The sequence below is a fragment of the Macaca mulatta genome, chromosome 1 (genome assembly GCF_049350105.2).
Source record: "Macaca mulatta isolate MMU2019108-1 chromosome 1, T2T-MMU8v2.0, whole genome shotgun sequence".
NCBI classification, from domain to species: Eukaryota; Metazoa; Chordata; class Mammalia; order Primates; family Cercopithecidae; genus Macaca; species Macaca mulatta.
Genome location: NC_133406.1, coordinates 13,673,169 through 13,686,808, shown reverse-complemented (window position 1 = coordinate 13,686,808; position 13,640 = coordinate 13,673,169). Strand labels below are relative to the sequence as shown.

Below are 13,640 nucleotides of genomic sequence, written 5' to 3'. Positions count from 1 at the left end.
TTATTTAGACAAAGATGAAGGTATGGAAATTAACAAATATGGTATATTTGTTCTTGCAAAAGGAACACAGATTTTTAAGCCCTAGTCTCACAGGCTCTCTCTGCAACATCTGATACTGTTGTTTGATTATTCCTGCTTTAAACTCTGTCCCTTGGATTCCAAGGCATCAGGTAGCTGCTCTTCTTTTTTCTTTTCTGTTTTTTCTTTCTCCGAATTCTTAGGGATTTCTTCCTTCTTTCTTAACTATTATGTTTTTGCAGGATTCTGTCATTGATCCCCTTTTCTTTCTAGCTGATACCCTTTTCTTTCTAGTTGATACCCTTTCATTCTCATCTACTTTCACGCTATCAGTTATAAACTCTGTGCTGACGACTCCTAAAAACACATTTTTAGGCCGGGCGCAGTGGCTCACGCCTGTACATGGTGAAACCCCGTCTCTACTAACAATACAAAACAATTAAACAGGCATGGTGGCGAGTTCTGTAATCCTAGCTACTTGGGAGGCTGAGGCAGGGGAATTGCTTGAACCAGGGAGGTGGAGGTTTCAGTGAGCCGAGATTGCGCTTCTGCACTCCAGCCTGGGCGACAGAGTGAGACTGTGCCTCAAAAAAAAAAAAAAAAAAAATTTCCTTTAAAGGAATTGTATTAAGTTCTTATCAGTGTTGTATTTTTCTTCCTAGATCTCATATTTTGGATTCTGGATATATTATAATGAGTGACACTTTGACACCGGATGTCATTGGTCGAAGAGTTGAAGTTAATGGAGAACATGCAACAGTACGTTTTGCTGGTGTCGTCCCTCCTGTGGCAGGTAAGTAATTATTGTGTGTCTGTGCGTATATGTGTGCGTGTGTGTATTTTGCAGCTATTTCTGTGTAAGCTTCTCAATGGCACTTTATGTCACAAATTTTGACGAAATTAACACCTAATTTATAGATGCTTCCCATATCCAGTTTTATTTGGGTGACAGTAGCCTGTTGTATCTGTGATTTTGTTTAATTATATGCGATTTAATTATTTAGTGTTGCTATCTTATATGAAATCAACCTTAAAATATCTTCTGAGGAAACTATTATAAACAGCTAAAAGTCTTGAAACCTCATAAACCTCAAGTAATTTTTTTGAAATTTCTTTTGTCATTAATCCATGTGTGTAGGTATCTAATATAGTTTAAATTGATACACATTGCAATTTTTTGTTACCTTTTTTTAAACTTATTTTTTGTATAAATTTACCTATGTTTCTACAGCATTATTTTGCATATTTCTTTTTTTTATTTTGCATATTTCTTAATGATTACATTTAGTGTAGTATATAGTTTGTTTAATTGTTCCTCATTTTTGGATGTTAATTTCTAGTTTTTAGAGTAAATAATAACATAGTAGACTTACTCATAAGTCTTAGTCCACAAAAATTTGAGTTTTCTGTGTATTTTGAGACAGAGTTTCGCTCTTGTTGTTCAGGCTGAAGTGCAGTGGTGCGATGTTGGCTTACCACAACCTCCGCCTCCTGGGTTTAAGCGATTCTCCTGCCTCAGTCTCCTGAGTAGCTGGGATTACAGGCATGTGCCACCACACCCAGCTAATTTTGAATTTTTAGTGGAGACAGGGTTTCTCCATGTTGGTCAGGCTGGTCTCGAACTCCTGACCTCAGGTAAATCACCCACTTCAGCCTCCCAAAGTGCTGGGGTTACAGGTGTGAGCCACTGTGCCCGGCCAATAAGATGGCTTTCTATGAACTGGGCAACTGCTGGAACCAAGCTGATATGGGTTTACTAGCTGATTGCAATGTACCCAGGATTAGAATATTTATCTATATTTTTACTTTACCCATCCCTCTTGTTTCTTCTGAGCTGCAGCCAGAGATCACCAGTTGATTCACAGGAATAAACAGGGTTAGCCTAAGTTGAAGAAGCAAACTTTTTTTTTTTTTTTTTGAGACGGAGTCTCGCTCTGTTGCCCAGGCTGGAGTGCAGTGGTGCAATCTCGGCTCACTGCAAGCTCCGCCTCCCGGGTTCACGCCATTCTCCCGCCTTAGCCTCCCGAGTAGCTGGGACTACAGGCGCCGCCACCGCGCCCGGCTAGTTTTTTGTATTTTTTAGTAGAGACGGGGTTTCACTGTGTTAGCCAGGATGGTCTCGATCTCCTGACCTCGTGATCCGCCCACCTCAGCCTCCCAAAGTGCTGGGATTACAGGCGTGAGCCACCGCGCCCGGCGCGGAAGAAGCAAACTTAAAAACAACTAGTGAGACTAGAATCTGATAACAAATGCTCCATAGTTTTGAAACATAGTTTTTCTCTCTAGTTTCCAATTTTTACTAAAGACAAATCATGATAAGACTGATTTGCTTTATTATAGTTGACCTGATTATTTGTATAAAGTGCAGCAAGAATAATTATTTTTCATGTAAGCTGTTTTTAAATTGGCTTTGATGGAACTCTGTCCCATAGAAAGAACCTCAGATAAGACTTTTTTTTTTTTTTTTTTTTTTGAGGTGGAGTTTCGCTCTGTCTCCCAGGCTGGAGTGCAGTGGCCGGATCTCAGCTCACTGCAAGCTCCGCCTCCCGGGTTTACGCCATTCTCCTGCCTCAGCCTCCCGAGTAGCTGGGACTACAGGCGCCCGCCACCTCGCCCGGCTAGTTTTTTTTTGTATTTTTTAGTAGAGACGGGGTTTCACCATGTTAGCCAGGCTGGTCTCGATCTCCTGACCTCGTGATCCACCCGTCTCGGCCTCCCAAAGTGCTGGGATTACAGGCTTGAGCCACCGCGCCCGGCCAGATAAGACTTTTTTAAAGCTGAGCCCAGCATGAGTTTGTACCATCAAATATCTATGAGTTGAGTAAATTCCTCTCCTCTTGGGCTCCCAAGATAAATTTGGGCTCCTGGGCCTGTGAGAAAGCGACATTTTTTACTTTCCCCAGGTCAGGAAGCCTGTATAGAGACTGTGGAGGCAAGGTTTGAGATGTTTTCCCAAGCGGCTTTTACTGGCTTTACAAGTCAAGTTTGTTTCCTTAAAGGAAAGCATGCCATTCCAGTTAAAGCCTTGGTAAAATAACCAGGTTTTCCAATTGTGTCCTGTTACAAAAGAAAACAGATTCTTGGCCAGGTGCAGTGGCTCATGCCTGTAATCCCAGCACTTTGGGAGGCGAGGCAGGTGGATCACCCGAGGTCAAGGGTTTGAGACCAGCCTGCCAACATGGTGAAACCCTGTCTCTACTGAAAATACAAACAATTATCCGGGTGTGGTGGTGCATGCCTGTAGTCCCAGCTACTTGGGAGGCTGAGGTAGGTGAATTGCTTGAACCCGGGAGGCGGAGGTTGTAGTGAGCCGAGATTGTGCCACTGCACTCTAGCCTGGAGCAGGACTCCATCTAAAAAAAAAAAAAAGGGGGGAAACAGATTCTTACTGCACTTATGCAAATAACTATATTGTCATAAATTAAGAATACTTAAAAATAGTTTGCAAATTCTGGAGGAATCAGGTAGAGGAAACAAATATGCTCCAAATTTACTTTACAAGAATATACTTCCCTCAATTTTTATTTTTACTTTTTTTTTTGAGAAGGAGTTTTGCCCTTGTCACCCAGGCTGGAGTGCAGTGGCGTGATCTTGACTCACTGCAACTTTCGCCTCCTGAGTTCAAACAATTCTCCAGCCTCAGCCTCCTGAGTAGTTGGGTGCCTGTCACTATGCCTGGCTAATTTTTTTTTTTTTTTTTTTTTGAGACGGAGTCTCGCTCTGTAGCCCAGGCTGGAGTGCAGTGGCCGGATCTCAGCTCACTGCAAGCTCCGCCTCCCGGGTTCACGCCATTCTCCGGCCTCAGCCTCCCGAGTAGCTGGGACTACAGGCGCCCGCCACCTCGCCCGGCTAGTTTTTTGTATTTCTTAGTAGAGATGGGGTTTCACCGTGTTATCCAGGATGGTCTCGATCTCCTGACCTCGTGATCCACCCGTCTCGGCCTCCCAAAGTGCTGGGATTACAGGCTTGAGCCACCGCGCCCGGCCTGCCTGGCTAATTTTTATATTTTTCGTAGAGACTGAGTTTCACCATGTTGTCCAGGCTGGTCTCCAACTCCTGACCTCAGGTGCTCTGCCTGCCTTGGCCTCCCAAAGTGCTGAGATTATAGGCATGAGCCACCATGCCCAGCCTACTCAATTGTTGAAAGCTGGAAATAGCTCAAAAGAAGTTTCCTTGACTTCCAAGTCAGCCAGTCAGTGCTGCAGTCTATTTTCTTTGGGTCAGGGGGTTTCTTCAGTATTGTCCCTTCTGTGGTTCACTAGAAAGATGTTACTGGACCCTACCACTTACCCAAAGTTAGCCTTTGGATCAGGGGTTTGCACACTATAGTCCCATCAGTGGTCCCCAGAAAGATGTTATAGGAAAGGGGTCTCAATCCAGACTCCAAGAGAGGGTTCTTGAATCTCGCACAAGAAAGAATTCAGGGTGAGTCCGTAAAGTGAAAACAAGTTTAATAGGAAAGTAAAGAAATAAAAATGACTACTCCAGGGGATTCTGAGGTACAATAAGTTTTGGTGAAAACCACTGAACAAGATACATGTGGTCTCTGCCTTCATGGAGGCTGTGGACGTCTTTAACATATACTTAATCTGGCTAGGGTTTTTTCTTTCCTGGTATTATTATTTGTAAATGGGAAGAGAAAGTAATGTTTAATGAATAATTACTGTATACCAGACACTTGAAAGCATACTCTCAACTTTGAATATTACAATAACAACTTTAAAATATAGATGTTATGATTCCCATGTTTATAGACAAGAAGACCAAGTCTCAGGTCTCAAAACTTTTATGTAGCAGAGTTGGGATTTGAATCTATCCTTCATTGCCCATGCCCTTTCTACTCTGTTACTTTTTTTTTTTTTGAGATGGAGTCTCACTCTTGTCGCCCAAGCTGGAGTGCAATGGCATGATCTCAGCTCACTGCAACCTCTGCCTCCCAGGTTCAAGTGATTCTCCTGCCTCAGCCTCCCGAGTAGCTGGGATTATAGGCACCCGCCACCATACCCAGCTAATTTTTGTATTTTTAGCAGAGTCAGGGTTTCACCATATTGGCCAGGCTGGTCTCAAATTCCTAACCTTAGGTGATCTGCCTGCCCCAGCCTCCCAAAGTGCTGGGATTATAGGCATGAGCCACTGCACCTGGCCCTACTCTGTTACTTCTAAAGAATGTGAATATTCTCATGTTCTTGATATATGTTGCCAAATTGTTGTCTGCAAGTCAATCAATGTCCAGTACTTGGAAATTTCCAATGTTCACATTTTCTGGGAAGCAGACTGAGCTAGAGATTTACACTTAGGAAGTTTAGTGTTCAGAAAGTTTATTAGCAAGTACTTTGGGACCAGTACTCATGAAAGAGGAAAGAGAGTAAGCAAGGTTGGGCAGAGGGCTAAGCTGGGCTATGGTGCAGCCTCAACAAATATTTCAGCTGTCCCCTTTGGGTGCTCTGAAGATACAATGGCCTTTCAGAGTCTTTTCTAGTTGAGATGAGGGGCTGGATCATTACACGTTTGTGATGACCTGTCACTGGGTTCTGTTGACCCTAGGAAGGGGGTGTGCCCTTGGGCAAGATGCTTTCTACAGTAGACAATTCCACAAGAAGGCAGACAGTTGAGGGCTATCTGCCAAAAGCCGTTCTTCCAGCTCTTGGGAGAGAAGTCCCAATTCTTGAAGACAGGGTGGCATATCACTAGTACAGTAATATAGATAAAAGTTTTTTAATGATAGTTTAGCAAATATGAAGTGGTACATATTATTTGATTTTTATCTATTCAATTGCCTGTGAATGTGACACTTTCTCCATGCATGTTTTATCAGGTAAGTGCTTTTCTCCCCCTTGAAAATTGTAATTTTGCAGAGAGGGAGCTACTATAAATGTAAGCATTTTTTTTTTTTTTTGAGGTGGAGTTTCGTTCTTGTTGCCCAGGCTGGAGTGCAATGGCACGATCTCAGCTCACTGTAACCTCTGCCTCCTGAGTTCAAGGGATTCTCCTGCCCCAGTCTCCCGAGTAACTGGGACTACAGGCACCTGCCACCACACACAGCTATTTTTGCATGGTTTTTTTTAGTAGAGACAGGGTTTCACCATGTTGGCCAGGCTGGTCTCAAACACCTGACCTTATAATCCACCCGTCTTGGCCTCCCAAAATGCTGGGATTACAGGTGTGAGCCACCGCACCTGGCTCGCATTTCTTTTAGAGGTCATCTTTTGGGATTGGTACTAAGATGCAGAGAAATCGAACATAGATTTAGTAATAATTTCTGCAGTTACTTCACTGGATGTCGTAGGGCTGTTATGACAACTAAATCAGATGTTTAAAGCACTTAGACGAGTTGATTGTGCTTATTGTTGTAAATAAACATTTAAAAAATTACTTTTAAAAAGAAATGCAGGCTGGGCATGGTGGCTCATGCCTGTAATCCCAGCACTTTGGAAGCCAAGGCTGTAGATCACTTGAAGTCAGGAGTTCGAGACCAGCCTGACCAACATGTTGAAACCCTGTCTCTACTAAAAATGCAAAAAAAATTAGCTGGGTGTTGTGGCGCACTCCTGTAGCCCCAGCTACTTGGGAGGCTGAGACAGCAGAATCGCTTGAACATTGGAGGAGGAAGTTGCAGTGAGACGAAATGGCATCACTCCATTCCAGCCTGGGTGACAGAGTAAGACTGTCTCAAAAACAAAACAAAACAAAACAAAACAAAAACAAAAAACCGGAAAGAAATGCAGTATGTACTAATGTTTTGCAAATGGCTTCTTGTAACTGGAGATATGATTTCCTGTGATAGCATCATACAAAGATTTAAAAAGTGTTATATCTTAAACAGTGTAGGCGGAATAAAGATGATACACTGTGGTGGGCAGAATAATAGCCTCCCAAAGATATCCCCAGAACCTCTGATTTTCTTAGGTTACATGGCAAAGGGGAATTAGAATTATAGATGGAATTAAGGTTGCTAATCAGCTGATTTTAAGATTGGTAGAGTATCCTGGTTTATCCAGTTGGGCTCAATGTAATCACAAGAATCATTAGAAGTAGAAGCTAGGCCAGGTGCAGTGGCTCACACCTGTAGTCCCAGCACTTTGGGAGGCCGAGGCGGGTGGATCACCTGAGGTCGGGAGTTCAAGACCAGCCTGACCAACATGGTGAAACCCATCTCTATTAATAATACAAAAATTAGTCAGACGTGGTGGCGCATGCCCGTAATCCCAGCTACTTGGGAGGCTGAGGCAGGAGAATCGCTTGAACCTGGGAGGCAGAGGTTACAGTGAGCTGAGATTGTGCTGTTGCACTCCAGCCTGGGTGACAAGAACAAAACGTCTCAAAAAAAAAATAAAAAATAAAAAAATAAAAAAGAGGTAGAAGCTAGAGGTAGAAGAGGCAGTGTCAGTGTGATGTGAGAATGTTTCAGCTGGCCATTGTTGATTTTGAAGATGGGAGAGGGTCATGAGCTAAGGAGTGTGCAGCCTCAGCCTCTAGAAGCTGGAAAAGCTTTCCTCATATGATAAGGAAGCTATGATGTAAAGGTTCATCTTAGATTTCTTGCTGTTTTCTTTCTTTTTTTGCTGGCAAATATTCAGGGGCCACAGTATGGGCTGCAGGGGTGCTCATTGCTACTGGGTCGGTCCTTGTTTCTGGGCCTTTTTAATGGACAGAGCTGTATCTGTTGGATTAATTCCTACAAGTAGAATAGATTTAAGGAAAATATGAGTATTTTTTATATCATTATTAGAAAATACAAAAAAGAAAAGGTTTCAAATGTATAGAAAGTAGAGAGAATAAGCCAGGCGTGGTGACTCATGCCTGTAATCCCAGCACTTTGGGAGGCAGGTGGATCACTTGGTCAAGAGTTCGAGACCAGCCTGGGCAACATGGCAAAACCCTGTCTCTACTAAAAGTACAGAAAAATTAGCTGGGTGTGGTGGTGGGTGCCTGTAATCCCAGCTACGTGGGAGGCTGAGGCAAGATAATTGATGAAACCCAGGACGTGGAGGTTGCAGTCGGTTGGAGGAGCCGAGATTGCACCACTGCACCCTAGCCAGGGCCACAGAGACAGACTCTATCTCAAAAAAAAAAAAAAGAAAAAAAAAAGTATAGACAAAGAAAGTAGAAAGAATAGTATAATGGACACCTGTATATGCCTGTCGTGTCAATTTAACAATTGTTAACATGTTGCCATATTTACTTCATTTCCTTTTTTTTTTTTTTGACATGGAGCCTCATTCTGTCATCCAGGCTGGAGTGCAGTGGTATGATCTCCCCTCACTGCAACTGCTGCTTCCCTGGTTCAAGCGCGTCTCCTGCCTCAGCCTCCCAAGTAGCTGGGATTACAGGCATGTGCCACTATGCCCAGCTAATTTTTGTATTTTTAGTAGAGATGGGGTTTCCCCATGTTGGCCAGGCTGGTCTCGAACTCCTGACCTCGTGATCCACCCACCTCACCCTCCCAAAGCGCTGGGATTACAGACGTGAGCCACTGTGCCCGGCCCATCTCTTATTTTTTGCTTAAGCATTTTAAATTATATACAGAGTAGCATTTCATTCCTAAATACTTTACAGTGCAATTCTAAAAAAAAATAGATTTTCTTACAAAACTGTACAGTTTAAATTGTGATTCATAGGCTGAGTGTGGTGGCTCATGCCTGTAATCACAGCACTTTGGGAGACTGAAGAGGGAGGATTGCTTGAGCTCAGGAGTTTGAGACCAGCCTGGGTAACATAACAAGATCCCTGTCTCCAGCATCAATCAATCAATCAATCAGCCTGGCATGGTGGCATGTGCCTGTAGCCCCAGCTACTTGGGAAGCTGAAATGGGCGGATTGCTTGAGCCCAGGAGGTCGAGTCTGCAGTGAACCGTGATCATGCCACTGCACTCCAGCCTGGGTGACAGAGCAAGGCTCTGTTTCAAAAAAAAAAGAAAGTTGGGATTCATACTGTCAAATTGGTGAACAGATTTTTTTTTTTTTTTTTTTTTTTTTGAGATGGAGTCTTGCTCTCATCGCCCAGGCTGGAGTGCAGTGGTGGGATCTTGGCTCACTGCAACCTCTGCCTCCCAGGTTTAAGAGATTCTCCTGCCTTAGCCTCCCGAGTAGCGAGGATTACAGGCACCCCCCTCCACGCCCAGCTAATTTTTGTATTATTAGTAGAGACAGGGTTTCACCATGTTGGTCAGGGTGGTCTCGAACTCCTGACCTCAGATGATCCGCCCACCTCAGCCTCCCAAAGTGCTGGGATTATAGGCGTGAGCCACCTCGCCTGGCCCAGAATTGTTTTAAATCAGTAAGTCCAGATTATTGAAAAACTTGATTCTATTTCACATCTTGGTTTAATCCTTTAGTCCAAAGTGGTATCTATTCTTTAAGATTTTAAGGTAGGGTAGTCACATGCTCTTTTCATCTGCTGTCTCTTTTAACAAAATTATTTGCCAGACATGGTGACTCCGGCTTATAGTCCCAGCTACTGGGAAGCTGAGGTGGGAGGATTGCTTGAGCCCATAAATTCACGGCTGCTATGAGCTATATAATCCAGCCTGGGCAACAGAGTGAGATGCTGTCTCTAAAAAAATTAATTTAAAAAAATCTGCATTAGCTTTTTTCTTGATTAATTTTAGACATGAGTTTCTTAGCTTCCCATATAGAGAAAAATCTAATTTTTATCCCACCATTTCCTGTGGTTACACTTTTTCACCAAAATGAAATGTTGTTTATTTATAAAGACTTCTGTAGCATTTATTTACCTACTTTTGGCTTTTCACATTATTTATATACTGAGTTTTAATGCTAGAGATATTTTAAAAAATAGTATTTAATGGTTGGGCATGGTGGCTCATGCCTGTAATCCCAGCACTTTGGGAGGCCGAGGTGGGTGGATCATGAGGTCAGGAGATCGAGACCTTCCTGGCTAACACAGTGAAACCCCGTCTCTACTAAAAATACAAAAAATTAGCCGGGCATGGTGGCATGTGCCTGTAGTCCCAGCTACTTGGGAGGCTGAGACAGGAAAATCGCTTGAACCCAGGAGGCGGAGGTTGCAGTGAGCCAAGATTGCATCATTGCTCCAGCCTGGGTGACAGAGTGAGACTCTGTCTCCAAAAAAAAAAAAAAATAGTATTTATTGATTATATCTTATTATTGTTGTTTGATTGCTGTTCTTGTTCCAGAGTTTTAATTTTTTTTTCATTTCCTGTATTGAAATAATAATACCTAGAGAATAGAGTTGACACAGGTAGTCTGGTAGCAAATCTCTTCATAAAGTATTTACAGCAGTGCTGTTCTTTTAGCAGTTGTATACACCTTTCAGAAGAATCATGCTTTTATCCTCCTGCAGAGCAAATAGATATATATGTATTTTAATATGGTAATGACATGATATGGATGAAGGAAACAGCTAAACTTACTGACTGTTGCCTAGGGGAACATCTAAACATTGTATCAAACCAGAGTTCCTGTCTTTGACATACACACCATGGTATTTAGGTGAAAATTGTAGTGGAACTAAGTAGGTAATTAAGTTATTTATTTCATTTAGTGATTTCAGGGTGCATGTTATAGCTTACTTACTACTAGGATGCAGCCCTACTTAAAATTTGTAACGAATTTTATTATAGGCATTTGAAAATTTCTTTTTTTTCTTTTCTTTCTTTCTTCCTTTTTTTTTTTTGAAACAGGTTCTCACTCTGTTGCCCAGGCTGGAGTTCAGTAGTGCTGTCATAGCTCACTGTAACTATAGCCTCTGTACCTGGGCTCAAATGATTCTCTCACCTTAGCCTCCCAAGTTGCTGGGACTACAGGTGTGCACTACCATGCCTGGCTAATTTTTTTGTATTTTTTAGAGAGCGGATTTTGCCAGACTGGTTTTTGGCTCCTGGGCTCAAGCAATCTGCCTGCCTAGGCCTCCCAAAGTGCTGGGATTACAGGCGTGAACCACTGCATCTAGCCCTTATTTTTTAAGACAGAGTCTTTTTCTGTAGCCCAGGCTGGAGTGCAGTGGCACGATCATAGCTCACTGCAGCTTCAACCTATGGGGCCGAAGTGATCGTCGCACCTCAGTCTCCTGAGTAGTTGGGACTACAGGCACTAGCCACCATACCTTGCTAATTTTTTTTTTTTTTTTTTTTTTTTTTGAGACGAAGTCTCGTTTTGTCGCCCAGGCTGGAGTGTAGTGGCACGATCTCCGCTCACTGCAAGCTCCGCCTCCCGGGTTCACGCCATTCACCTGCTTCAGCCTCCCGAGTAGCTGGGACTACAGGCGCGCACCACCATGCCCGGCTAATTTTTTGTATTTTTAGTAGAGACGGGGTTTCACTGTGTTAGCCAGGATGGTCTCGATCTCATGACCTCGTGATCCACCTGCCTCGGCCTCCCAAAGTGCTGGGATTACAGGCGTAAGCCACTGCGCCCGGCCACCTTGCTAATTTTTTGTTGAGACAAGGTCTTCCTATGGTGCCCAGACTGGACTTGAACTCCTGGGCTCAAGTGATCCTCCTGCCTTGGCCTCTGAAAGTGCTGGGATCAGAGGCGTGAGGCACAGTTCCAGGCCAGCTTATATATTTGTAATGCTGATTACTATTCCATTGTCTGGATGTACCATGGTTTATTCTTCACCTACTAAAGGATATTTTGTTTTCTAGTTTGGGGAATTGTGAGTAAAGTTGCTTTAAACATTTGTGTGCAGGTTTTTGTGTGGGCATATATTTTCAACTCATTTAGGTAAATACCAAGGAGGATGATTTCTGGATTGTTGGATTCTTTTAATTTTTGTGGGTACATAGTAGGTGCATTTATTTTTTATTTTTTATTTTTTGAGGCAGAGTTTTGCTCCTGTTGCCCAGGCTGGAGTGCAGTGGCGCAATCTCAGCTCACTGCAACCTCCGCCTCTCAGGTTCAAGGGATTCTCCTGCCTCAGCTTCCCGAGTACCTGGGATCACAGGCGTGTGCCACCATATCTGGCTAATTTTTGTATTTTTAGTAGAGACGGGGTTTCTCCATGTTCATCAGGCTGGTCTCAAACTTGCGACCTGGGGTGATCCGCCCGCCTCGGCCTCCCAAAGTGCTGGGATTACAGGCGTGAGCCACTGCACCTGGCAGGTGTATTTATTTATAGGGTACATGAGATGTTTTGATACAGGCATACAATATATAATAATCACATCTGGGTAAATGAGGTATCCATCACCATTTATTCTGTCTTTGTGTTACAAACAGCCCAATTATACCCTTTTAGTTATATAAAGATGTACAATAAATTATTGTTGACTGTAGTCACCCTATCATGCTATCAAACACTAGATCTTATTCATGCTATCTGTATTCTTGTACCCATTAACCATTCCCACTCCCTTCCCCTGCCCAGCCTCCCAGCCTTTAGTAACCATCATTCTACTTCTTCTTTCTCTTTTTTTTTTTTTTTTTTTTAAATGGAGCGTCGCTCTGTTGCCCAGGTTGGAGTGCAGTGGTGCCATCTTGGCTTATAGCAACCTCCGCCTCCTGGGTTCAAGTGATTCTCCTGCCTCAGCCTCCCAAGTAGCTGGGATTACAGGTGTGCACCACCACGTCTGGCTAAATTTTGTATTTTTAATGGAGTCGGGGATTTGCCATGTTGGCCAGGCTGCTCTTGAACTCCTGACCTCAGGTGATCCGCCTGCTTCAGCCTCCCAAAGTGCTGAGATTACAGGCGTGAACCACCTTGCCCAGCCCCATTCTACTCTCTATCTCCATGAGTTCAATTGTTTTCATTTTTTTAACTCCTGCAAATAAGTGAGAACATGTGAGGTTTGTCTTTCTGTGCTTGCCTTATTTCACTTAACAGAATGACCTCCAGTTCCACCCATGTTGTTGCAAATGACAGGATCTCAGTCTTTTTTTTTTTTTTTTTTTTCTTTTTTCTTTTGAGACGGAGTCTCGCGCTGTGTCACCCAGGCTGGAGTGCAGTGGCGCGATCTCGGCTCACTGCAAGCTCCGCCTCCCAGGTTCACGCCATTCTCCTGCCTCAGCCTCCGAGTAGCTGGGACTACAGGCGCCCACCACCACGCCCGGCTAGTTTTTTGTATTTTTAGTAGAGACGGGGTTTCACCATGTTAGCCAGGATGGTCTTGATCTCCTGACCTCGTGATCCACCCGCCTCGGCCTCCCAAAGTGCTGGGATTACAGGCTTGAGCCACCGCGCCCGGCCGATCTCAGTCTTTTTTAAGGCTGAATAGTATTTTCTTGTGTATGTGTTTATTTTCTTTATCCATTCATCTGTTGATGGACACTTAGGTTGATTCCAAACCTTGGCTATTCAGAATAGTGCTGCAGTAAACACAGGAGTGCAGATGTCTCTTCTATATAGTGTTTTTCTTTCTTTTGGATATGTAACTAGCAGTAGGATTGCTGGAACATATGGCAGTTCTATTTTTAGTTTTTTGAGGATTCTCCAAACTGCTCTCCATGGTGGTTGTACTAATTTACATTCCCACCAGCAGTGTGTGAGGGCTCCCTTTCCTCTAGCATTTGTTATATAGCCTCTCTTTTGGATAAAAGCCCTTTTAACTGGGGTGATGTGATACCTCATTGTAGTTTTGATTTGCATTTATCTGATGATGAGTGATGTTGAGTACCTTTTCATATACCTGCTTGCCATTTGT

The 13,640-nt window shown here is 43.4% G+C and overlaps 1 protein-coding gene across 14 annotated transcripts in view; it reads left to right on the top strand.

Annotated features, from left to right (window-relative positions):
• TBCE (tubulin folding cofactor E) overlaps nt 1–13,640 on the top strand; it is an 83,322-nt gene that overhangs the window by 12,674 nt on the left and 57,008 nt on the right. For all 14 annotated transcript variants that reach the window (XR_003727395.2, XR_013413804.1, XR_013413806.1 and 11 more), the window contains 1 exon segment: nt 681–811. Coding sequence is in view for 6 of the 14 variants with exons in the window: in XM_015126572.3 (XP_014982058.2) it covers nt 712–811 (100 nt within the window). In the remaining 8 variants the exon portion in view is untranslated.